The following is a 27,266-nucleotide window of genomic DNA, read 5'->3' as shown; positions in this document are numbered from 1 at the left end:
CATTGCTCTCTTTCAGATATTTCTAATTTTTTTTTTTAAGTAATAGGGTAAAAGCAAGGCCAGGAACACAGTCTTAACATTAGGATTTCCAACTGGTTTTTGCTCATGAATGCCAGTCTCTCCTCTTACAAGAACTGTGAATTATTATCCAGGAAGTCAATGGTGAGATAAGGAAGCAAACTGTAAAATCTGAAGTTTCCAACATCAAGCCAGTGTATCCTAACCCTGTCATACAAGCACCATGTAAAAAGGTCACCTCCTTAGGGAGGTCTTCACTGACTGCCCCTATGGTGGTCCTACTGGAGAAGGGCCCTCATGGCATCTGTCTCTTGCTATGATGACAGACTTGTTACCATCTAGTCGCTAAGTCATGCCTGACTCTGCGGCCCTGTGGACTGTAGCCCACCAGGCTCCTCTGTCCATGGGACTTCCCAGGCAAGAATACTGGAGTGGGTTGCCAATTCCTTCTCCCTGGGATCTTCCCATCCCAGGGATCGAACCTACCTCTCCTACATTGGCAGACAGACCCTTAACCTCTGAGCCACCAGGGATGACGCACTTAACATGTATGGATTTAATTGATACAAACTGATTTCATACTCAAAAAGCTGTATTACACCACTACTGTCATACAGACCGTGCAGAGAAGGGAACCGAGAAACCCGGACACCTGTAAGTTTCTCAAAGTCAGTTACAGCCGGTCACGGGGGGCCAGCTCCCCAGACCCCACTCCTAACCTCGCCTCTGGTGGCTCCATCTTCCCTCCGACACCCGGCTTCCCTTTCCTCACAGCATCTTCATGGTCCGACAGGAAAGAGAAGACATGAGGTTTTATGGGAATGTAACGGGACCCACAAAAGAGCTGTGGATCCAGTTACTGAGATGATGAGGACGTGTGAGCGACAAGCAGGAGCAAGGCAGCCCGCCACCCTCGGGCCTGAAGGAGCAGAAAGAGGAGACAGGGTTTCTGGACCCCGAGAGGGAGGGGAGGGAGTCGGAAGGTCTGGACGCCTGGGAGACGCGCAGGCTGGCCGGGGCGGTGGGGCCCCCTCCGCCCTGCCCTCCTCTGAGACTCACCCCGAGAACCAGGCCAACAGTACCCCTAAAAGGGTGTTTATCTAGAACGGAAGGCTTCGCTCTCATGATTTTTCTTAATGTTAGGAGATTCTGCCACTTCAAGTAGCTTTTTATTATTACCCGATGTCTCTGCATTTCCTTCCCAGATCTCAACAAGGATAGGGTTCTGAGTCGTCAGACACACCCGACAACAATGAGACTGGCTTTAAGCGAGTGAGCTTGCAAAGGGCAGCCCCACCCGGAGTGAGCAGAGTTTGCTCTTTCTGTGTTAACAGACAGTCTTCCCTGGGTTTCTCGCCAGAGACCAGAAATCGAATACACCAGACTCAGTACGTTTCTTGCTTTGTGTGAGGCAGACGCCCTGAGAGCAGAGCACACCACGTCTATTCCATCTTCTCTCACATTGAGCTCGTCCATCAGATACTCATTCTCACGTGTCAGGCACAATCCTGACTCATTTAGAACAGACCCCTGGGAAGCCCACGTGAGGCCCCAGAACGCATCCTTTCTCCTGCTGTTGTTAGCATTCCACTAGTTTTCCAGTAATCACCTTTGGATTTTGCATTAAACAAAGTTCTCACCGCAGGGGTACATCCGTGCTATAAAATCGTAGATAGAATTTTTTTAAATAAATTTTCTGTAAGAGTTAGCTTTTAGACCATTCTAATAAGCATGGAGAAGGCAATGGCACCCCACTCCAGTACTCTTGCCTGGAAAATCCCATGGACGCAGGAGCCTGGTAGGCTGCAGTCCATGGGGTCTGGAAGAGTCAGATATGACTGAGCGACTTCACTTTCACTTTTCACTTTCATGCACTGGAGAAGGAAATGGCAACCCACTCCAGTGTTCTTGCCTGGAGAATCCCAGGGACGGGGTCGCACAGAGTCGGACATGACTGAAGTGACTTAGCAGCAGTTAGCAATAACCATGGAGGTTTATCATTTGGGTTAATAACCGCATCATGAAGTGGGTTCCATTACTCACAAACCCGGGGTACTGAAACGCTATCCCCTTGTGTATTTCTTCCTGATAACTGACACTGGTTAGGATAAAATGAAGTTGGCTGCTCAAAAAGGTTTTAAGGAGTGTGTCATTCGTTCCTGTATGCCGAAAAGGGACCATCAAAGAAAAGAAAGCGTTTACAGGTTCTCCACCAAAAAAGCAGCTTTTGGTGGTGGGGGGAGGGAGATTTTGTGCTTTTGTTCCAGAGATTGAACTCTGAGATCCCTAGAAAGTTCTCCCTAGTTCTCCGGCATCCAGAATTTCTGACAAGACACCACTCAGGTCCAACACTGGGCCCTGAAGACCACATCCTAGCCCCCGCCCCAGGAACCAGCCGCTGGGCGCTCGCTGTCCCCCTCGCCCGGCGCCCCTCCGAGCCAGCCCCCGTACATCTCTCCTTCTGTGCCCCTCCAGGTCACGGGTTCGGGCCCTCGAAGATGGCACGTGCGCAGACCTTCCCCAGCTACGCCTCGGAGCAGAGCGAGGAGACGCAGCCGGCCCTGTCGCGCTCCAGCAGCTACGGCTTCAGCTACAGCTCCAGCCTCATCCAGTGACACCCCGGGCGAGGCTGAGACCAGAGAGACCGTCTGTCCGGACCGCCTGCCTGCCTGCGGGGCGCGCGCCCTCTGCCTCCCGGAGGACCAACTGCAGGGAACATTGACATGGGTCTGGTCTGTCCCCAGTCCCGGTAGAAGGTTCAAAACTGGAGTTCTGCTTCTTTGATTCTGTGGCTAAGTCCTTTATTTATTGAGTTTCTTGGGATGGGGGTGGGGTTGGGGGGGTGGGGAGTCGGTGTTTTACAAAAATAGATTCCAAATCGTCTGAACAGTCATTTAAATAAAATTCTTTGGGTCTGACAGCAGCAGGAACCTGGGCAGGGTGAGAAGTTGCCAAGCTGGACTGGACCGGACCTGGGTGAGGGCATTACCCCTGGCATTACTCTGGGCTCAGTCCTCCCACCTGATGAGAGGTCTGTCTTTGGACAGAAAGGTGACCCGCCACAAGCTGTTGTGGCTCGGAGATTTTCAACAGGGAGAAATCCAGTAAGCTCTACAACTCTCCACATAAGTAAGCCCAGTGACAATTAAGGGAACACGAAATTTAGAACACTATTATGCAGGGCCTTGTAGCTCTATTCTGTGTGTGTGCTGTGTGTGTGCGTGTGTGTCTGTAGACAAATACAGATATGGATATTGCTGTATCCATCTATATCTAACACGTATATATCCATGTGTGCCGAGAGTGACAGGATATGCTCACTTAAATTGTTGAAAACTGTAATTTGGTGCATTAAAATTAAGATTGTTATGTTGAATAACTATTTTTAAAATAGTGCTGTAAAGAAAAAAAAAAGGCTTCTTATTAGCAAAGTGTTTATGTAGTCACGTCTGCTCCTATGACAAACAGAAGTGACAATGTGAAAACGGGGAACCAGTCTGGAAGCGGAGGAACCAGTCTGGCTGTCCTGCTCGTCACGTCACGGCCCTGTCTTTCTGTTTAAGTACCCCTTGTTGTTGATGATGTTTCTCCCTTGGGCCCCCTCTGAGCTACATGGGAAGATAGGGTGTGATCCCCAATCAGCTTCCATTTAACCTGGAGAAAAAGAAGGACTCTAAATGACTATCTGATTAAGGGATAAAAATACACTTTAGAAGAACGCAGACATTTTGCAGTCAAGAGAAGAAGAGCATGGGAAGGATGGTAGGTGTCATTCCTAAGTGTTCTCAGAGCCATCAGGGGCTTGTAATTACTACATAATCAGAATTGGCTGGGTTTTACTCTCCTTTGACTGGATATGGGTTGGCTGGGATGATAAGAGAAAATGTGTCCAACAACAAGGTCTTTCATCCCTGAGACTAATGACAGACCTATAGGGTTTAAAAGGAAGTGGTGATTCCCACATGAACTGGGCAAGTTTGACTAATTCAGGTCAACATAGATATTTTTTTTTCTAGTTTGGAGTTTACTCAAGTAAAAATAAAAATCATTCTGCCTGAATTGTCTGATGCCACATGCCTAAGATGATCAGCTCCCAACACTCCAAGGTGGATTTAAAGAACCATGATCCTAGGTCTTGTAAGATGAAAACCTGATTTTTTTTTCAATATCATAATTGTTTAAGCTTTCAGAGTTAGTCTATTGAAAGGGTACCTGATTTGCTGACCTGTGATGAGATTTTTCTTTCATCCATGGCCATAGCTTGAATGCAGATTGACAGTTCATTATAGACAGTTACTACTAGAAAAAAGCAGTATCCAGTCCCTCCTTGATAAATTTCACACTTATAGCCACTACCTATACTCTCCACATCTCTCAGATGAGTTTGAAAATGCAATCAAGATGCTACTCATAAGAGTTAATGTGGCTGTGAAAAATAATTATCCTAAGCTTTCAGGGGTAAAAAGAAAATTACTCAAACACTCTGCGCTGTGACTTTTGCTGACACAGCAGAGGAGCAGGAGACTGGTTGCTGATGTTCATACGGCCTTCCCTGAAGTCCCAGCTTCCAGGGTTGAACACCTCTGAATTACCTGAGCACGTGGTATTTGCATTGGAAATGCCATTAAAGAAACACACCAGAGCGACTCCTGGCTGAGACCATTTGAGCCCAGCTCCTAGTGGTGCCGCGCTCACAGCAAGCCTCCTGCGGCTCACTCGGTTGAGCTGTTGCCTAGAGACCACAAGTTTCTACAAGGGACTCAGGGGGAGAGCCCCTCAGAGGTCCTGATTTATGTCTCAGCTTTATTAATGTGCCAGCAGGACAGACAGCAGGTCTGGGGAGGGGGGCGGGAGGGGGAGATTCTGCTGATTAGACGAGTCTGCTCTTGTGTCTGTTTGGAGAGAGACACGATACCTGCAGGAAGTAGTTTCCAGAACACCATTTGCTGGTGACCATTACTAGTGAGTGTAACTGAGGGGGGTCCCAAAGATCAGGCATAACGTTGGGCCAGTTCATTCAGACAATCATGTCATAAAAAGAGTCAGTGAGAGAGAAATTTCCTTCCTGTGTCATTCACTCAATCTCATCACAATAAGAATAATGCTATAAAAGATTTCATGGTGAATTTTTGGAGACTTATTCTAGCCTACTCCTCTAGCTATACTTAAAATTGTAGCTAAGTCAAAATGGTTAAATGAACAGATAGGACAATTTATATTAACCTAATATACTTGGCATAAGGCAATGCTCATTGTAATCAACGTGACAAGCAGATAAATGTTCTACACAAACCAAAGATGAAAAGTCACTGAACCAGTCTGCTGGAACTTCATAAAGCCAAAACCATAGCAATCAGAAGAGGGGTCGCAGGCGTGTATCCAGATCACTCGAGCTTGTAGGGTTTTGACTGAAGATGCCCTACACTTTGCAGGCATTTCTCTCCCTTCAGAAACTATCTTCTTCTTTAATATACATGTGACTTTTTCATCGTGAGGTAGTGACACTTACAAACCAAAAACATCTTTTGACTCCTTCTGAAACTCAGATGGCTTTCCATCTAGATTTAGACAGGTGGATGGAGGTGGTCAGAATTCCCACATCGGGTTGGAAGAAACCCATGGTCAAGGAACCCAACACAAGTCACAAAGGCTCTTCTGAGCGCAGAGAAAGCCTGGAAGACACCCATATTCCATGGAAAGGGATCTGAAGGGATTTACTTTTTTATGTCCCTGTTTTTTCTTCTGATAGTATTAATCACTGTACGCATGACCAGGCCATGAGGTTATATTTATGCAGAGAAGTACAAATAACTGTGACCCAATGGTTTTCTATCCTGGTGGGGGCGGGGGGGAACATTTCATTAACTTATTCATCAAATGATACTAGGCACTCAGAACTAAATTGTTTATGCAATAAATACTTATGAATCAGTAGGTTTTGGCCACTACCGTCATTTGAACTTAATGAAATAAGAAATACCTATTTACTTATATGTTAGGGAAGTGGCTGTTTGATAGAGCATGTGAAATAAAGTGAAATGTATTTATTAAAAGTAAACCTCACCTTTTTCACCAAGTAGTGAAAAAGTGCTAGTCCTTGTATCTTGTACAATTTTCCTCTATCTTCACTGGGCAATTGTGTTTTGAAAATAATTTATCACCTATAAAATGATTAACCACTTATTCTTTTTGTCCAGTATAGAAGCAGTGGACAGATAAATAACTTTGCACTGTTAGTAGTTTCTACAAATCCAATTTATTGCATGTGGTATCTTTATAGTAGATATTAAAAATATAAAATTGATGTCTGCCCCTCATTCTTTGGCCAGAATCTCAGAAAATCAGTAAAAAGCATGAGTACCCTACTCCCTAGGTTATTTTAGCCATTTACTAAAATGGACCACTAATGCTACAGTGAAAAGAAGCTGAGAAAATTATATTCTTGTAAAAAAAATTGTAGTCCAGATTTTATTTTTACAACACAGCACAATAAATGTGCAGTCTACATTCAGTGGGGCTGAACTTAGGCCTCTAACATTTTGTGTCTTATAGCAAATATTATACTGAAAACTGCTCAAAGTGAAAATTAGACATTTTCTCCAAATCAATGATGATTTTGAATACCTTGCAATTTCAAATTACTTTACCAATCATTAATATACTTTACAATCCCCTGACCTTGGCCTTCTCAAAATAGATAAAAATTTGCCACTGGACCTGTGTTAATAATTATAGTAGGTGATATGCCATGAATGCACTTCTAGCCTATGAGGTGTGGAGTGCAGTGTCCCCTGCAGGCAGGCAGAAAAAGATGGCGGGATGAGTCAGGAGAGCAACAGTTCAGACAAAATTACAAAGACTCTAGGGAAGTGTCCAGCATGACCCCGGGACTCTGCTGTCTTCACATTCTGACCTCAGTTCTATGTCACAGACGTGGCCTTTACTAGTTTCACCTCACACTAAGTATGCAATCAAAAGAAGACATCAGTTTATCAGGTTTTGAAGTCACCACAGAAAGACAACACGTATCAAATATGCTTCCTTCAGTTTAGTGAAAATTATTGCACGCAAAAGAATGTGTATCACAAAACACCCATGGTTAAACATCTCTTCAATAAGACGAGGATCATCTCTGTACAGTCAACCTCATTTGAGTTTCAACACAAAGGTGTATTAGCCGTGACAGTGCTTGGGAGCTAATTAAAAGGTCAACAGCCTCATATGTGTGTTCCCTATCAGTGTATTCGAAAGAGTCACCCACTTTTGCTCTCTGAAATGATCACAAATCCTCCCTTTCTTACCTGAGAATGTGAATCTTTGTTGTACATTTCTACAATTATTACAACTTAGTGGAGACACAGGATACTTCTTGGGGAAGTATCATTAGATGTTGGACGCCCTTTCTAGATAGATGGAATGCTAGCCAGCTCTGAAAGCAATCACGTAGAACATTTCCACTTTATGCTCTGCTCAGGAGAAAAGCCAAACCTGTTGGTATTGTAATTAATGTAAAGGCAAATAAATGGTCAGGAACAGCTCTGCCTCGTTCCAGGCTTCTAATCTAGGAATGTTTCCTTGGCTCCATGGCGTCTCCCAGTCAGACATGGCGGGAGCTGAGAAATGCCACGTGGCCTGTAAGTAAACAGGCCCTTGCACGTGTAAGTGTCTCTCCCTGTTTTTCAGATGTTTCTAACTCTTCCTGAACCCATCACCACTAGTTCAATAGAAAGGCTTGATGAGACAATTCATTAGACTGGTTGTAGGTCTTGAGTGATTAGGATAAGTTTTATTACTTTTATATTATCACTGAGTGCTTTGTTGGAAATCCAGATTTACTTATCCTAACGTGATAGTTGAACAAAAAAAATTAAGTAGATGTTTTGTATTCCTACTAGTTCATCATATATATTTATGATTATTGTTTTGGGGGTCTTTATCACTCTGTAGCACTTTTGTTTCATTATTTATTGCAATTGTCACATCTTTGTTAGATAATAATATCCAGGCTACCTTTTTTTCCTGGGAACTCAGAAAGCTTCCATTTTCAACTGAAATTTGGGGAATGGCATTTTTTTACATTAAAATGCCTTACATATCAAGTTTTTTCTTACACACTTCAGTAGGCAATTATTTAAATTAACTTTAGATAAGCAAATAAATTAAATTATTAAATAATATGAAAAACACATTTTACTTGTGATTTTCATACAATTTTCTCTTGAAGATTTTAACATCTTGTATACACTTAAAGGAAAGGAAAAATACATTTGTAATCGAAATACACCAACTTTCTTCTACTAATTCTATCTAATAAGTTTTTATTTTGCTTTGTTTTCTCTGCCTGCTACTCCATATTCCATATTCTGGTTTGAAGAAGAACGACTGGATTTAATTTTCTAATAGTTATTTTGGTAGGTTTAGTAGCTGACACAGTTAGCTTTTTCAGTCTGCACTCTGATTTTAAGATGGTTTTGAAGGACATAAATGCAACCCTTTTTGTAGACACAGAATTGTGAGTCAAATGGCACAAGGTCTCCATGCTATCTCTGTAGTTGTGTTCATGCTGGAACTTGGTTACTATCTTAACACTCAAATGATCCACATAAGACTCATAAGAGTTGCTTATTTTCAGGAATCTGACATTTAAAACCTAAATTCAGGACAAAAAGAAAACTGAGATGATTTAAAGAATTTTTTTTAAAAGTCACTGCAGGATTTCTCTCAAAAAAAACATGAGAGGGTTTTTATGGTGTTTCAGTATCATTAACTATTTGACAGAAGCTGAAAAGGCAGGAAAAGTAAAAATGACAGGGGTATCTTAATATTAAATATGAATTAGAAGTATGATTGATATAGGTTGCTAAATAATTTGATTAATAAAATTTAGATTTACATATATATTGCATAATTCAAGGAACAATGCTTTCTCTTATCAAAAATATATGTGGCTGTATCAGTGGGTGGGGTGGGGCAAAGTGGAGTCCAACTTTTTGTGACAACCTGAAATAGAATTTCTTTCCAGTGATGAGACAATTATATTAGTTATAGCAGGCAGTATATAAAGCATAGCAATGAATCAGTCTACCCCTTGATAATAAATAATGCATGAAAGTCAGTATCATCTTTACTGCAGATGACAGGAGACCTCCTGGGACCTGCAGAGAACCTCTTACTCTCTCCACACACGCCCTCTTTCTCACACACACACACATGTTTGACTTTTTACATACTCTCCATGTCCCACTACAATGATCTTTTTCTTAGGTCCACACAGAATTACCCCATCTTGTAAAATCCTCATCCCTAGGAATCTTCAAACTATATTAAATTATGTACTATATGTTTGCTTTCTGTAAAACTCTTTTAAATTAATTTATATATACTTTGTGAAGTCTTATGCTGTACACTGTAAACATATGTCATTTGTCGTTGATTCCATTTACTGTTTATGAGCATTTTGGTAAAAATAATTGGACACTAGGCCCTTGTTAAGAAATAAAATACCCATTGCTAATTTGCTTCTATTGGAAAATATGTGATTTGACATTCTTTATCCTGAATCACAATTTATCCAAGATAAATAATAGTTTGGGGACATCTGTACTTAAATACTCATTGGGCCACCTTTGGAAAGGGAATGCAAAGAAAGAGCTGACCCTGGAAACTAAATGTGAATTTCTGGCAGAACAGAAAATATTATTATAATGCGGCAATAATAAAATTAGGAAATTAAATTATTTAAAAATCTGTCTGTGTGATTATTCCCCTTGGTAAAATACATGAAATGCATAGCTCAAGAATTACCATTTTCTGAATTCATAGTTTCTATATCTCAATTCTTAGTAGAGAAAACTTATTAACATCTTACTCATAATTTTAAGAAATTTACAAAAGATATGACTACCAGGAAGATGTTATAGTTACACAATATTAAAATTTCCCCCACCCCACTGTAAAAAAGGAAAAGCAGTTCAAGAATACAACTTTGCATGATCAAGATTTTGAACATCTGAATTGATGGTTTTTACTCACAAGTTATTTGATATTGTTGGAACTGTAATAGTATATGATTTCCTTAATTTTTGTTATTGTGTGATGAGCTATAACTATGTAATTAAACAGAATTTTGACAATCATATTCTGCTAACCTTTAAAATGTCACTTATTCCTTCACTTACTGGCTTGCTATTTTCAAAATAAAGTAAAAGAAGGCCTTTATTAAATGTAAGGTTACTGAGAATTTATTATGCATTTCCAGTGTTTTCCTAACTCTGGTATAATATAATTTTTATTAGGTTGACTCTGGTTTGACAGAATCATAGAATATTAATGTTGAAAATGACATTGGCAATCAACACATTTACTAGTGAAGCCATATCGAGAATTTTTAAGTGGCTTTCACAGTGTCATACAACTAGAAAACAGCTTTCCTCCAGAACTATGCCCATCCTCTAATAAATAAAGAAAATTATTGAAAATGAGCATTTGGTAGAAAAGGATTGAACATCCAAAGTGAAATGTGTGTGGTCATGACTGTGCTGGACATCAGTGGCTTTCTTTACTACTTTCTCTCTCACGACACAGAATCTTTGTCACTTGGATTTAGACTTGCAGAATCTGTTTCTCAAACTTAATATTTAAGTATTAGCTAGGCATTTCTTATTCGCTATTACCAAATGAGTTAGGAATATTTTTTTCCTTTTAGAGAGTCATGGCTTTAGAGAGACAACATGAAGCTTCCATAATATCATAGAAATCAAAATGGGAGGGGAAGCTTGAACTACGAGGTCAGTCCTAGTGCTGAAATGTCCTGCTCCAAGCAGGTCTGGACAAGGTCATGAATTGGAAGAAAGCAACGAAAAATGTAGGATTGTTTTCAATTCTGTGCAGCCATTAGAAGGCTGGAAAATGCTTAGGAGGGTGATGGCGGTGCAAACACTCATTCTTTCTAAATGCGGAATGAAACAGCTGCTTCTGTCTATGACTTCTGTGTGCTTTCAGAACAAACTGGTCTGAACTTGATGGAGTTTCCTTTCCCTTTCTGTCACTATTAAAATCATGGGAATCATGTTTACTTGGGAAAGTGCATGAAAAGTACAAAAGCTTGTATAAGTTTAGAGCCAACATAAGACATTGAATAAATGCACATCAGAGGGTACAGCCCAAAAGCAATTACTATGCTATTTTTGAAATGTACCAAAAAAAAACAAATCTGGTAATTCTCCCAAGATGGAAAAACTGCTATCTTTATTTCCAAGTATTCAAGAAAAATATTAGACCAAAATACCTAATTTTGATATCCATAAATAATTTTTTAAATCAATGTTTGAGCAAGAATTAGATAATCTAAATATTCATGGAAACATGAATTATCCTAATATCTAGGTATTTTAGGAAACCAGGCTGCTGATTTATATAATCACTAAGGCCAGTCAGTGGCTATGTACTTCCTGAATGCTTGCTACCGACAGAACATGAGTACAGGGCAGCCCGTCCCTCTCAGCTCTCGTTCTCGCCTCCTTTGAAACACTCGATACACATCAGTGCCAGGTGTGAGCTCTGATGGCAGAGCTTGTGGCTTCCACGGAAAACCTGAGATGACTAGAGATAAGGGAGCAGGGAAAGGAAGAGGGACCAGCCTCATCAGGCTCCCTAAATCCCGTTCTCAGAACTGTTTCTCCGCATTTGTTCCTCTCCACCCTCCCCCTCCTCCCCACCATTCCCTCCTCCCCCTCTTGTCCCACCCTCCTCCCCCTCCTTTCCCACCCTCTCCCTCCTCCCCCATCTTTCCCACCCTCTCCCTCCTCCCCTTCCTTTCCCTCCTCCCCCCTCTGCCCCCTCCTTTCCCACCCTTCCCCCTCCTCCCTTCCTTTCCCACCCTCCCCCTGTCTTCTCCCTTCTTCCCTCTCCTCCTCTTCCTTCATTTCTATCCCTCTCTCTCTCTCTAAATATTCAGACCCACTTTTTTAAAAAAACACAGGAAATTATTAAGCAGCATAGTCTAATATAACTCCAAAATTACTTCTTGCTATTTCAGTCAGATAAATTTTATTAAACCACTTTTTCTAAAATTCCCTATTCCTCCTGATACAAATATGTACATAAGACAAATACGCACTCTCCATCACTTTCTATGTCTGTGTGAATTTTACAGAGACCTATTCTACATAACCTAATACTCTTCTGAATATTTGCAAGCTTTGATTATAAGGTCACTTCAGTTCAGTCGCTCAGTCATGTCCAACTCTTTGTGACCCCATGAACTGCAGCACGCCAGGCCTCCCTGTCCATCACCAACTCCCAGAGTCCACCCAAACCCATGTTCATTGAGTTGATGATGCCATCCAACCATCTTATCCTCTGTCGTCCCCTTCTCCTCCTGCCCTCAATCTTTCCCAGGATCAGGCTTCTTTCCAATGAGTCAGCTCTTTGCATCAGGTGGTCAAAGTATTGGAGTTTCAGCTTCAGCATCAGTCCTTCCAGTGAACACCCAGGACCAATCTCCTTTAGGATTGACTGGTTGGATCTCCTTGCAGTCCAAGGGACTCTTAAGGATCTTCTCCAACACCACAGTTCAAAAGCATCAATTCTTCTGCACTCAGCTTTCTTTATAGTTCAACTCTCATATCCACACATAACCACTGGAAAAACCATAGCCTTGACTAGATGGACCTTTATTGGCAAAGTAATGTCTCTGCTTTTTAATATGCTGTCTAGGTTGGTCATAACTTGCCTTCCAAGGAGTAAGCGTCTTTTAATTTCATGGCTGCAATCACCATCTGCAGTGATTTTGGAGCCCAGAAAAATGAAGTCAGCCACTGTTTCCACTGTTTCCCCATCTATTTCCCATGAAGTGATGGGACCAGATGCCATGATCTTCGTTTTCTGACTGTTGTGCTTTAAGCCAACTTTTTCACTCTCCTCTTTCACTTTCATCAAGAGGCTCTTTAGTTCTTCTTTGCTTTCTGCCATAAGGGTGGTGTCATCTGCATATCTGAGGTTATTGATATTTCTCCCGGCAATTTTGATTCCAGCTTGTGCTTCCTCCAGTCCAGAGTTTCTCATGATGTACTCTGCATAGAAGTTAAATAAGCAGGGTGACAATATAGAGCCTTAACGTACTCCTTTCCCGATTTGGAACCAGTCTGTTGTCCCATGTCCAGTTCTAACTGTTGCTTCCTGACCTGCATACAGGTTTCTCAAGAGGCAGGTCAGGTGGTCTGGTATGCCCATCTCTTCCAGAATTTTCCACAGTTTATTGTGATCCACTCAGTCAAAGGCTTTGGCATAGTCAGTAAAGCAGAAGTAGATGTTTTTCTGGAACTCTCTTGCTTTTTCGATGATCCAGCATCATCAATGCTGGCAATGTTGATCTCTGGTTCCTCTGCCTTTTCTAAAACCAGCTTGAACATCTGGAAGTTCACGGTTCACGTATTGCTGAAGCCTGGCTTGGAGAATTTTGAGCATTACTTTATTAGCGTGTGAGATGAGTGCAATTGTGCAGTAGTTTGAACATTCTTTGGCATTGCCTTTCTTTGGGATTGGAATGAAAACTCACTTTTTCCAGTCCTGTGGCCACTGCTGAGTTTTCCAAATTTGCTGATATATTGAGTGCAGCACTTTCACAGCATCATCTTTCAGGATTTGAAATAGCTCAACTGGAATCCCATCACCTCCACTAGCTTTGTTCATAGTGATGCTTCCTAAGGCCCACTTGACTTCACATTCCAGGATGTCTGGCTCTAGGTAAGTGATCACACCATTGTGATTATCTGGGTCATGAAGATCTTTTTTGTCCCGTTCTCCTGTGTATTCTTGCCACCTCTTCTTAATATCTTCTGCTTCTGTTAGGTCCATAGCATTTTTGTCCTTTATTGAGCCCATCTTTGCATGAAATGTTCCCTTGGTACCTCTAATTTTCTTGAAGAGATCTCTAGTCTTTCCCATTCTGTTGTTTTCCTCTATTTCTTTGCACTGATGGCTGAGGAAGGCTTTCTTATCTCTCCTTGCTATTCTTTGTAACCAAAAGAAAAAAAAAAAACCTACTATCTCAAAATTTAATTTTAAAAAACATTAATTGAATCTTCTAAGAGCTGGGTATTCAGAAGAGAATAAGACTGGGCTCCTCCTTTACGGAACTCACCATTCAAGGACATGGATGCATTGCAAGTTGTGAAGTAGCATATTCAGTTTAGCGTTGTTCAGCTAATGTCCCTTGATCCTTCCTTGTTTCAGTATTCATTACAAAACTGTTTTAAGTACCTTGCTATTTTTGAAGTTTATGGTTTTTTAACAAATATGATTTTATTTCAGAGACCTAAGTAGAGTTTGATATCCAAAACGATAAATATTAGGGTCATTGGTTTCAGTTGCTTCAGTCATGTCTGACTCTTTGCAACCCCATGGACTATAGCCTGCCAGGTTCCTCCATCCATGGGATTTTCCCGGCAAGAATACTGGAGTGGGTTGCCAAGTCCTCCTCCAGGAGATCTTTCCGGCCCAGGGACGGAACCGCTGTCTCCTGCGTCTCATGCATTCCAGGAGAATTCTTTACTCCTGAGTCTTCAGGGAAGCCCATTAGGTCCATTAGCCAGAAATAATGCATTTCACTCCCTCTAACTACAGCCACCTGTCAGGGATATAATCTAAAGTAACAATGCTACAAAGGATCCGCTCAGCTTCCCATGCTGACACCCTAGGACCCCGCCCTCACCATTGGTCCCTCTTCTTGAATACTGACAGGCGACTGGCATTCTAAATTTTAAATTGCATGGACCATTGAGGGTTCTAAGGAATGTAACTAAAATAAATCATCGTAAATTTGGAAATAGTAAGTGGTAGGACTAGGTATGATACAGGAAACTTGTCCACTGCTACTTTTAACACTGTGCACAACTTAGACTTACTTGGGGTGACATTTGATATCTCAGGTAAAATCAACATTGCCTATAGTACAAACTTTTCACTACATACGTGAACAAAATGTAGAAGTTCCATCCTTTGTGCTACATTTGTCCTTCCCAGCTCTTCAATATAGACGTAAGATGTATATTTATCCAGGAGGCACTGTAGCCCCAAAGAGACTTTATATTACGATGTGTGATATTTTAAGCAATAACATTTATATGCTATATTTAACTGAGTGTTTAAGTTGGGCTTATGGGTTGGGAGCATTATTTTGAATGAGTCAGAACACTGTGAGCTCTCAAATAATTCAGGTCATTGCTGATGACTCTTGAGTAAAAGACATCATCTTTGTCTTTTTTATTTCCTGTCTAGACACCGTCTCTTCCTGAAGCTTGAACGCATGTGATTCTTACAGGAACCGCCGGTGGTCATTATTAACATTGTTCCCTGACCAGGGAGTGATGGTAACCGGGCTTGGGCAGTAGTGGTTGTCTGTTTTTCAGTCTAACTTAGTAGAAATGTTCAACTTCAGTACCGCCCCCTTAACATGTAAAGAGAAAGAGGGTAACATTTTAGAAGAAAGTGTTCAACGATCTATCGAGAAAATCTTTGCAGTGTTTTGGTTTATGGCCCTATGGAGTAAAGAAGCTATAAGGCAATTGTGACTTGGGTCTATTGTTCATGTTAAAGTCACTCTTTCACCCATTTATAAAAGCATATAACTAACTAGGACTGGGAAACTCCGGATGTATGGACTTTCTCAGGTTGCCATTCTGTTTTGTTTGCCTCGCTTTCCATTGTGTGTTTCTTCCACAGAAACCTAATGTTCACAGATACACCCTGATCACGCTGTGACTGCCTCATTTCCTCTTAGCCAGGCATTCTTCTGACTCTCATTTACCGTTTGTGCAGCTAATCTTTAAAATAAATTAATACTTAATACAGGTAACCAGGGAAACACTTTCCTGACTCACATTTCATTCATTTTAGTAGAATCCAAAAAAAAAAAAAATCATGAAGTCTGGTGCATCAGACAGACTGTGTTCTCTGGGTGGGTGTTACTGACAGTGCCTCTGACCTAGTTTTTGCTGACTGGTAGACTTGACACGTTACTGTCTTCTTGTGGCTTGAGATGGAATGTCTCTTTACTACCTTTGCTTCTTTTTAATTTATCTTTAATTGGAGGATAATTGCTTAACAATATTGTGTTGGTTTCTGCCATACATCAACATGAATCAGCAACAGGTATACATACGTCCCATCCCTCTTGAACCTCCCTCCCCTTTTGATTCTTTTTGGACTGAAAATGTAGAAGGCCTGATGTTGATCTGAATGGCCAGGGAAACTTGAGTATGACCATATGATCCACACAAACCTTCCAATTATATTCTATGTTTTATTTGTGTTCAATTTTAATATACCATAAATATTTTGTCAGCTAGATTTGTAGCTTATGAAAGGAAGCCAGAAATCAGTATGGAACAGAGAGAGTCAGAGGCGTGGGAGTCTAGTGTCAGACCACTCTACTAAAGCATCACAAGATCAGGACGAAAAAACAGGTCAGAAACCAAGACAGCAGGAAACACGTATTAAAAGCACTCGGGGAAGGACTCTGGCTTTAATGCCAACATAGAAAGCACTTGGCAGTGGCCAAGACAACAATAAGAAAAAGCTGAACAAACTAAAATCTCTTTTCTTGAACCTATCAGAAAACTAAGGTTCCAAGGCAAACCTCCACCCCAAAGTCTGCAGAGAGAGACACATCCAGAGACCTACAGCAAGCAGCATCGCCTCACACAGAGTGCTGTGGGGGAAAACTAACAGGGACACCTAAACAGTCAGCTGGACGAACTGCTGGATACAGCTGTGGACTATTATGAATGTGAGAAACTCATGGGGACCACAGTCTGAGAGGGACCCGAAAGCCGCCAAACTCTCACCAAGAGGATCCAAGACCCCCTCACAGATCTAGCCAGGAACGAACAGGATCAAACTGTGAAATACGCTGAGAGCCTTCTCTGTGACAAAGACCTACACTCCAAAGGAATATTCCCTGGAAGGAAAGATGCCAAAGCTAAAGCTCCAACACTCTGACCGCCTGATGCGAAGAGCTGATTCATTAGAAAAGACCCTGATGCTGGGAAAGACTGAAGGCAGAGGGAGAAGAGGGCAACTCAGGATGAGATGGTTAGGTGTTATCACCACCTCAGTGGACATGAATTTGAGGAAACTCTGGGAGAGAGTCGAGGACAGGGAAGCCTGGAATGCTGCAGTCCATGGGGTTGCAAAGGGTCGGACATGATTTAACGACTAAACAACAACACTCCAGAGGAAAGGACACAATCAGAGCCCAATTCTCAAGCCTACTCCCAGCTCCTGCAGTCTTCCCGTCTCACCTAAGGGAGGGAAAGAAAGATCATAATCATAATAACCTAGTCAGCAGGTGCCAGGCCATCATGGAAATAGATTGGAAACTGCAGCCAGGGCCTGGGGGAGTGGGCAAGAGAGTCCACTGGGGAGACAGCTGTGAACCTTACAAGGTCACAGGCTGACTGAAAGATGGAGACTTACTCTTACGGTGGGAGAAACCCCCTTCCCCACCAGTTACCAGCACCAGCAGGGGTCCGGTGTAAGCACAGCTGACTGCAGACAACAGCGCTGTGGGAGGGGCAATCTCTGAGGAGCACCTAGGAGTGCTCAGTACATTTTCGTCCTTTTGCTTCTTTGTGAAGCCCCCCAGGAAGGGAAGGAGGGCGCACTTTGGGACCACGGTTGTGTATTGGTGGGGAGTAAAAGGCAGGTCCAGGTAGACGCTCAGGTTGAGAACAAGCTGGGATGTGCAGAGGGTCAGGGCAGCGAAGTGGGGCCCAGAAAAGGCCCAAGTCAGTGCCAGGAACATTCATCCCAGACGGAGCCCCATGTCTCCTGATCCTAGGAGCTCCTGGGCGGGGTGAGGGGTGGGGTGAGAATGAGAGCCCTTGGATGAGAAGCACCAGGCCCCCCTCCCCATTTGCCGGAGGCCCTCATTCTAGACTTGTCAGTATGGGAGCTGGTTCGTGCCATCTTTCATGCATCTTTCAAGCCCCCATCAATGCCAAGGCTGCCCACCCCTTGGTCAGAATCACGGAGCCCTGAAGTCTCACCTCCAAGGCACAGCCAGCTGCGGGGACCAGGCTCTGGGCCAAAGGACGAGTCGGGGCAGGAATGAGCACAGCCAAGGGGGGACATGTCCACACATGCGTGGACAGACAGTGAGGATACTTCCAGAGCGTAGCATCCAGGCCACTGCGGGGGCTCCTGGGGGCGTCTGCCATGGTTCAGTCCACAGCTGGAGGTGCTCAGGGCATGCTGCCACTATTCAAAGGAAAGCCAGAGCAACTATTAGACTTCAGGCAAGGCAGACTTCAGAAAAGGAGTGTTATCAGGGATAAAAAGCACATCATGAGTGATAAGGCTGTCAATTCTCCAACAACAAAAAATTGACAATCCCGAAAAAATATGTTCCTAATAACAAAATATCAAAACCCATGAGGCAAAAGCTGATAAGATGTCTGTGTGAGGTTTATAAATTTGCCTATGGGAGGTGACATAGACGAATCCATAGCTGTGGTTGGAGACTGCAACCTGCCTCTATCCGCATGTGATCCATCAAACGGGGAGAAAGTCAGAAAGAGTGTGGTGACCCGAACAGCACTATCAGTCAGTTTGATCTACTGATCACTTATAGGACTTTACATCCAACAGCAGAATGTACATTCTTCTCAAGCTCACATGAAATATTCCCCATGGTAGGCCATATTCTGGACCATAAAACACACCTTAATAAATCTAAAAGAAGAGAAATCATACAAATAATGTGTTCAGGCTACAATAAAATTAAATTAGAGTTCCATAAGAGAAATATAGCAGAGAAATCCAAAAATATAGAGAGATTTTAAAAACACATTTTTGAATAACCCAAGAAGCCTCAAGAGAAATCCAAAATGTTTTAATTTGATAAAAATAAAACTACAGCTCACTGGAGTGGCTCAGCCGTTAAAGAATCTGCCTGCAATGTAGAGGACCTAGGTTCGATCTCTGGGTCGATAAGATTCCCTGGAGAAGGGAATGGCTGCCCACTCCAGTGTTCTTGCCTGGAGAATTGCATGGAGCCAAGCGGGCTACAGTTCATGGGGTCTCAAAGTGTCAGACAGGACTGAGTGACTAACACACAGAATTTGGGGGATGCAGTGAAATTTATAGCATTATACGCCAAGACTGATGGAGAATGGAATAGCAAGTCACTCCAGTGTTCTTGCCTGGAGAATCCAATAGATGGGGAGCCTGGTGGGCTGTGGTCCATGGCGTTGCAAAGAATCAGACATGACTGAGCAACTCACACACACACACACACACACACACACACGTCAAGACTGAAAAGGAAGAAGAATCTAAAATCAATAACTTAAGCTTACACCTTAGGTAACCAGAGAAAAAAGAACAAAACAAACTTAAAGCAAGCAGAATAAAGAAAATAATTTTTAAAACAGAGCAGAAATCAATGCAATTGAAAATAATAGAAAAAAAATCAATGGAACCAAAATTTGATTCTTTGAAAAGATAAGAAAAATAAGACATACAATAGAGGGGGCAAAGACAAGCTAGAACTTGCTAGACCTTCTCCAGTTGTTTATCAACATTGTCCAAAATGACCTACAGAGAGCAATACCCAGTGGCCCACATCTCATGAAAGCTTTATTTTGGCCAATCCTAACCCATAACCACATTAAAACAGGAGATTCTGGGATGTAAGAGTTCCTCTGTTAAACCAACTGACGAAACACAATTGCGCACACAGTGTCTCCGGATTTTTTTGCCTCAATTGTCAATTGGGATAATAATATTTATCTTGCCTACATCTTAGAGTTGTTTAAAAATTAAATGGAATAACATAAGAAAGTGCTTTGAGAATGACAGTGCACAGCAAAAGAATATAATGATATTTTTGTCAATAAACCAAATTTATAATAGCTTGCTATTCATTAGCCATTGAAATGATGATCAAACAGACATCCAAGATTATAAAAAGGCTAGAAGTTTGTATGTCTCTGCAAACTACTGAGCCATTGTATCTCTTTGTCCTTTTACCATGTGAACTAAAAAAATTCAAATTTGCTTCTGAAGATCTTCATTAGAAATGATAAAATTTAAAAGTGAGATAAATTAGCTCAACTGAAGCCACATCAAAAACTGTAGCAAGAAATTTTAATAATATTGAGAGTAAATTGGAGAGTTCAGTCTTATGCAGTCATGAGATTAAAGGGTAATGGTCTTATTCATTAAAAAATACAGTCCATGGAATTCTGTAGGCCAGAATATTAGAATAGGTAGCCTTTCCCTTCTCCAGGGGATCCTGCCAACCCAGGGATCAAACCCAGGTCTCCAGCATTGCAGGCAGATTCTTTACCAGCTGAACCACAATGGAAGCCCAAGAATACTGGAGTGTGTAGCCTAACCCTTCTCCAGCAGATCTTCCAGACCCAGGAATCGAACTGGGGTCTCCTGCCTTGGAGGCAGATTCTATACCAACTGAGCTAGCAGGGAAGCCCTTAAAGGATAAGGGTCTTATTCACTATAAGCATTTTTGAATATCTGGAGTAAATGCTGTTATGAATAAATGATTAATAAGAAGGAGATCATCTTAAGACTGAATTTGCAAAAAAATACAGAATCAGTTGAGATCAAATTTTGAAGAGTGAGTAAAGAAAGTTATCAAAGCTCAAAGTGGTTTCCTGCTTGCGGACCCCTGGAGTTGTCACTTATTTTCCGTTTTCCAAACTAATTCCATCAACATCCTGGAACTGCTATGAGTCACCCTTTTCACTCACATAAATTAACTGGTTTTTGTGGGTTTTTTTTTTTTTTTTCCTATAACACAGTCAGCATCTGCTTCTAATGCTTAAAACCAACACCCTCAACTTTTACAGACACAAACCCAAACATAACAGGCTTCTTATCGTGCCATGTTCTGGGCACTGATTAAGACTCTGTAATCTGCCACCTCGTATCCTTTTATACTGGGAAATTTTTTAGAATCAATACCAGCTTGCATGGTCCTCTCTCCACTATTTTTCTGGGTGGAGAGAGACGTTGGGATGACAGTTATGCAGTCATAGCTTGTGCTTATAACCACTGCTTATCAGCCCAGGTCAAGGTTCTGGTCTAGGAAGGTGAGATTGTCTAAATATCCACTGTGTCTCAGAGGATCTGGAGAGAGCCTTTAGACCACTGGTGAAGAATCTGAGGTAAAGTTATAGTAAATACCAAAACAGTAAACTAGGAAAAGAGACAATTGTTAATGATAGACAGAAAAAAAGATATTAACTCTGGAGAGAATGAACAATCATTTTTACCATGGTATTCAACCAAGAAGAGCATTGGCAAGATCATTAAAAAATAAACACCAAAAATTGAAATAATCAAAACTTTAATGTAAATATTTTGGAAGGATGGATATATGACAAAGGTGTGTGTGTGTGTGTGGTGAGTTTGCAGAAAAGACGATATCGAAATCAACAAAGACTGTCTAAAATGGAAAAGCATCTGGTAGTGCTACATGTACATGACTCAGAAAAGCAGAGGGGCTTCCCTGGTGGCCCAGTGGCGATGACTCCATGCCCCCGGTGCAGGGCGTCTGGGTTCAGTCCCTGGTCAGGGAACTAAGACCCCGCAGGATGCAACCAACACCGGGGGCAGCCAAACAAACCCCTCTAAAAGCAGAAAATAAAATCATCAGAAGTGAAATCTTTTGTCTCAACAGACGTAAAACCGGAAGGACAGGTTTTTTGTTTGGGTTTTTTTTTTTTTTTGTCAGAATGACCTTTGTACAGCACACTGCAACTCTTTGAACTATATGCGCTTACTAAACACATTAAATGAGGCGTTGAGATAGAAGCTACAAAGTGTCACTCATTTGATTTTTTTTCTGCATTTAACCTTCATGTTAATATTATCAGGAATTTTCCCCTAATATTCTCTGATAAGTGAAACTAATGATAGTGGAACTCTACATTTTATTCATTCAAACAACAGAATATAGTATATCAAGGTAAACATTTGCATGTCCTACAAAACCTGAGTCTAAGATTACACATAAAACTGGAAAAAAAAATGTTTTAAAGAGCGTGACTACATAACATCATTCCAGCAGGGAAAACAGACAATAAATGGGGATTATTTTAGACATTTATTACCCATACCCACAAATCAGATCTTTTCTTACAACATAGTTAGTGCTTTAAACCTGGGACAGTAAAATACGTAAACCAACCTTGAAGATTTGTAAAAAATAATTTTAGAAAGCATTACAGTTAATTCTAGAAGGTACAGTTCCACCTATTGGATGACTAGCAAAAGAAAAATGCATAAGAGCTTAGAGACTCGATTTAGAATAATCCAGTGACAGATCAGTGGAAAAGTATACTAATTTTTGCAAAAAGCCTAAATGTGAAGGTCAATACTTTCTAGACATTCTAACGATGACTTAACTAATGATAATAAAACAATGGTAAAATGTGTTTATATTGTTTTATATTTTTTCAAAGACATTTTCTTATCATTATTGTGGAAAAAAGCTTAACTTTGTACTCGCAATTTAGCACCTCCACCCATACTTTATAAGCATCTATATTCTACAATACCTTCAATCTTGCTGAAATTCATACACGTGGTACAAAACACAGCATATTATTAAAAATCAAGGAGAAGCACTTTGATTACAGTGACTTCTAATCTCAATGTGGACTCTACCAAATTAGAAAATTACTGCAATGCAGCTGGACTTTTTATTTAATACAGTTTTAGATAAACAAACATAATTTGGTTGTTTACAATAAAAGTTATTTTTATTTCATTCTGCATAAATGGATAATATATTTTAAATTATATGTATATTTTAGTAATAAACTTAATTACTTAAAAATTCTATAAGTATGAATATTTACTAGCTACAAATTATAACCTCATCCACCTGCCTCCCATTTATAAGCATGATTTCAAGTTAATGAAATTCCTATTCTATTTTCCCAGTGTGCATAAAGGCTTTTAAATAATGTTCAAGATCTCTCTGATGATAATATAATCAATACCTAATCATTGTAGGCTAATAAGATGTCTTCTTCCCCTGACAAAACTGTGTACTCTATGATGGCATTTAACAAACTTACCTACCTGTCACCACACAGCAACTCCCTGTAATTGATTACTTTAATGCAGATACTAAAAAAATGGCATTCAAAGAAAACACAGATTTTATTTAACATAGTACCAATAAAAATTATGTATGGAAAAAAGAACCTTAGGAAGCATTTGTTTCCTAAATAGCACCTTGCAGAAAAGATTTAACACATAATTTAATTCAATTCTGACCTTTCATGCTGTGGACCTGTTTCCTTAGTAACAACTGGAATAGAGGTACAATAGGTTAGGGAAATATATATATATATATGTGTGTGCGCTAGTGTGTGTACATATATATACACACATACTATATATATCATATACCTACTATGGATACCATATATTGTATACATATACAGTAGGCATAATTGTCAACCCTAATATATTAGGTACAGTTGACAATTCTAGCAAGTTAGGTATAATATTAAAGAGACTACAATGAAAGTGCTTTGTTAAGTAAAGATGTCCAAAGAAAATGAATGAACAGAGTTTCAATGGCATTAGAGCTGACAGTGTAGCAGGATCTACAGAGGAGGTTGGAGAAATTTCAGCAGGACTTAAGAAGGTTCCAAGTCCCTAAAAATTCTGGACCCTGGAGATGAAGAATTTAGAAAAGAAGGGACAGTGTAAATAATCCTCATAACTGTTTTGTTTTTTAAAAAGTTTAAAACATCCATGGAAAAAGAGACAAATTTCAAATATTGTGGTTTCCATAAACCACACATTAAGTGGATTACATAAAAATCCTCCCTGAAATCATGTTGCCATGGTAGAAATTTTTTACTTCTCACCTATGTCATTCAGTCATTGAGGACTGGTTACCAGACTCTCCCAGAAAGTAATATTTTGATTAACTTTTAGGAAGAAGAAGTCATTTATCTTTTAAAGGATGCCAAGTTTGCTTCACCATGCAAACAGATAGAGTCAGACACTTTCATAGATCTGATCTAGTTAACAAAACAGTAGATGGTTTTCTTGTAAAACTGCCTGCCCACATTGTTACAAATGTGGAAACACTTCTTGAATCCAGATATAAGTATCTATAAGCAAACGAAAACGACAGCTAACTCTCATTGCACATACATACTACAAGTGGGAGTGGTCATTTTCATTCTTTCCCTTCTGAAACAGGGGCACTCACAGTTTCCATAATTCACAGAATAATTGCACTATTTGGTGTGCATGGTATTTAAAGATAAAACCACAACATATCCACTGTCTTGCTAAAACTGTAAATTACAGCTTAAGAATCTGTCTAGACAATGTGAGAATTTGCTTTGGGTTCATTTCAGATTATCATGCCAAGTCTCCAACTTTGAAACCTAAATGAATCTTTGAGATGAATCTTTTAGAAATGAGGGTCTTTTAAAGATGAGTAATGAGGACATGAGATAGGAATGACCACTGTATTTGGTCATTACCAAATCACTGTGGTTTCAAGGTGACCATGACTGTTACTGAGTTTCACAAATACTTTTCATTGTTGCTTCCATCTAGAATTTGGACAATGACAGGCATGGTCTAATTGCTCTGTGAGTCATATCATGAGGCCAAACTGTGTACCTGGTCAAAACTTTGAAGCAAAAGGAGTTTCTCTGTACCTTCCTGCTCTTTGATCCCATTTCCTCCTTCCTTACACCCTCAGCCTCCTCCCCTCTCCTTCCCAGGAATGGACTTGGGGCCGCTACAGCACAGCTCTAGAGGCGAGCCCTAAACTGACTCAGCCCGGTCATCCTTTGTGGCCATGCCGCTGCTATGGTTGTTCAGTCAAGAAGTCATGTCCGACTGTTTGTGACCCCACGGACTACAGCACGCTAGGCTCCTCTGTCCTCAACTGTCTCCTGGAGCTTGCTCAAATTCATGTCTGCTGGGTCAGTGATAGTATCTAACCATCTTAACCTCTGTTGCCCTCCTTGCCTTTTGCCCTCAATCTTTCCCAGCATCAGGGTCTTTTCCAGTGAGTCAGCTCTTCCCATCAGGTGCCCAAAGTACCGGAGCTTCAGCTTCAGCATCAGTCCTTCCAATGAATATTCAGGGTTGATTTCCTTTCTGGCCATGATGACTGCTTAACGATGGACAAGTCATCGAATGTGCTTGCTCTCTACCAGGCAGAAGCAAGGATTATGACTTGCTGAGAGTTGTCGGCAGTCATCTTGGAAACACAAGCGGAAAGCCTGAAGGAGAGTGAGGCTAACATCAAGGGAAGTAGATCCAATGCTGTGAAAGGGGATCCAGAAACTGTCTTTTGTCCATTCTTAATTCTGGACATAATCTTTAAGCCCTGGCAAATAACCCTTCCTTGAAGCTTGATCTTCCCTGGATTGTCCCATTATATGATTCAATGTTTCCTTTAATGTATAAGCTAATTAGAGTCAGGTTTTCTAAAACATATCTGTTAAGAATGCTCTCCATGGTTAGGCAGTATTTTTCTTGTCAAATGAAATAAATTTGATCAATCAATATCCAAGGTAGACATTAAATAGTGGGAAGAAATTGTACGACGATCCATGTACATAATAGTTATCATCTACATTCTCCTATGATGGGCTTAGACTCTAGCCCTGGGTACACGAGAGAAGGTTGGGTGGTTGACATAAATGTCCTCTCCTGCACCATCTGACGGTGGATTGGCAGGGAAGGTATTCCTATAGTTGTTGGCTGCCTAGAAAGATAAACACAGAGGATGTTAATAATTCACTGCATTTCAGCACTTAATCAAGACACTCAAAACAAATTTCCCCTCAATTCAACCATAATATAGGTCAAATTTCTATTACAATTAATTTCATAAAACATTCTCTTCATTGCACGGACTTTCTGTGAGAAATCATTCTTGATCTCACGACTCTGACATACAACAGAGACTAGTCTTGATTATCATTTGATATAGAGGGATATAAATTACCTCTTTAGAAGTAAAATTCTCTTTCCTGATGTTACCCTATTTCAAAGAGAACAATAATTCGCATTTTTATATGGAAGGTCTAGTATAGTATTTTCCCATAGTGGATAACCATTAATTTTTGTTGAATCGATGAATTACTAAAGAAATGTTTTTAAAGTACACCATGTCCTGGCTTAGGAATAAGCGACTGAACACAACTTAAAAATCACAAAAGCAAGAGGACATTCACTTTCAAGATGATGTTTTACAATCATTAATCTTCTCTAGCTAATCAAGTCACTTTGACCACATGTATGTATGTTGTGACAGAAGATACAGATGCGTGAGTGAGAGCGGGGAGAGAGAGCAGGGGACAGAAGTGGGGGAACAGGGGGAGGGGGAGAGAGAGGCCTTCTGGTGAGTAGTGAGCAGCTTGAAAATTTAGAGTGGTGTTGGTGTTTGCATGGAGAAAGTAAAAGGAAAGCTCAAGTGCTATTGCTATCTACTCAATTTGTCTTTTTTAAAAGAGCCCCCAAAGAATCAAGGAAGTCTAACTACTTTATCTTTGACAGACCAGCTGACTATCTAACTTTCTAATCGCCCCTCAAAATATCAAAAAGCCTGCAAAAGCCTGGAAGTGCTGAATATCTAGGGGAGGAAGTTGCAAAGCGCCTTTCCTCCCCTGGAATTCATAGCAATAAATGTGCCTTTGGATTGGCTTGAGTGGACAACAGCTAAGGACAGAGAAGAGACCCAAAAACTGTATGTGACAGAACACAGCCAGACTTCTCCAGGCTTTGCACTTGGTGCCCAGAAGCAAACCATGAGTTATTGAGGAAGACAAAAACTTGTTTTGCAAAGAGTAACTCCTTAATAGAAGAAGAAAGCTAAACTGAGAGATTATTAAGAAGTCTGAAGCGCACACACTGGATTGTCAGAAGCTTTTTAGCACTGGATGTTTTCGCCATGTAGCATTCAAGTGCAAATAATTTAATTGAAGAGCAATGGATGTAATTTTAGATAACACTCGGGGAAATGTTTTATTGTAAGATTTTGTAAACAGAATAATGTGCGTTAGAGGGAATATTTGACCTACAGTGGAGACAATGAGTGAGCATGAAAAATAAGCATACATCTTATCTGCAAACCCAGAAGGAAATTTCCTCCTCTTCCAATTAAACATGAAGGGGCAGGCGCAGGTAGAAAGACGGGAACAATGTCACAGTTAACCCGAGTCCTG

General features: G+C 40.8%; 2 protein-coding genes across 4 annotated transcripts in view; one reads left to right on the top strand and one right to left on the bottom strand.

The window, feature by feature from the left end:
- Window positions 1–10,262, top strand: part of DOK6 (docking protein 6) — a 393,486-nt gene extending 383,224 nt beyond the window's left edge. The window contains exon 8 of the mRNA XM_043888767.1: window positions 2,494–10,262. Coding sequence (XP_043744702.1) covers window positions 2,494–2,633 — 140 coding nt within the window. The 3' untranslated portion in view covers window positions 2,634–10,262. The remainder of the gene's footprint in view (window positions 1–2,493) is intronic.
- Window positions 1–27,266, bottom strand: part of CD226 (CD226 molecule) — a 102,107-nt gene that overhangs the window by 2,228 nt on the left and 72,613 nt on the right. Inside the window, exons 7-8 of one of the 3 annotated variants that reach the window (XR_006338115.1) lie at window positions 25,042–25,804; window positions 12,334–12,376 (exon numbers count right to left, since the gene is read on the bottom strand). Coding sequence is in view for 1 of the 3 variants with exons in the window: in XM_043888766.1 (XP_043744701.1) it covers window positions 25,691–25,804 (114 nt within the window). In the remaining 2 variants the exon portion in view is untranslated. Of the gene's footprint in view, window positions 1–12,333; window positions 12,377–21,420; window positions 25,805–27,266 lie in introns of those variants that run through there. The other 2 variants (XR_006338114.1, XM_043888766.1) reach the window with 2 other exon arrangements.

Source organism: Cervus elaphus, chromosome 27 (genome assembly GCF_910594005.1).
Source record: "Cervus elaphus chromosome 27, mCerEla1.1, whole genome shotgun sequence".
Lineage (NCBI taxonomy): Eukaryota > Metazoa > Chordata > Mammalia > Artiodactyla > Cervidae > Cervus > Cervus elaphus.
This window is presented reverse-complemented; position numbering and strand designations above follow the sequence as displayed.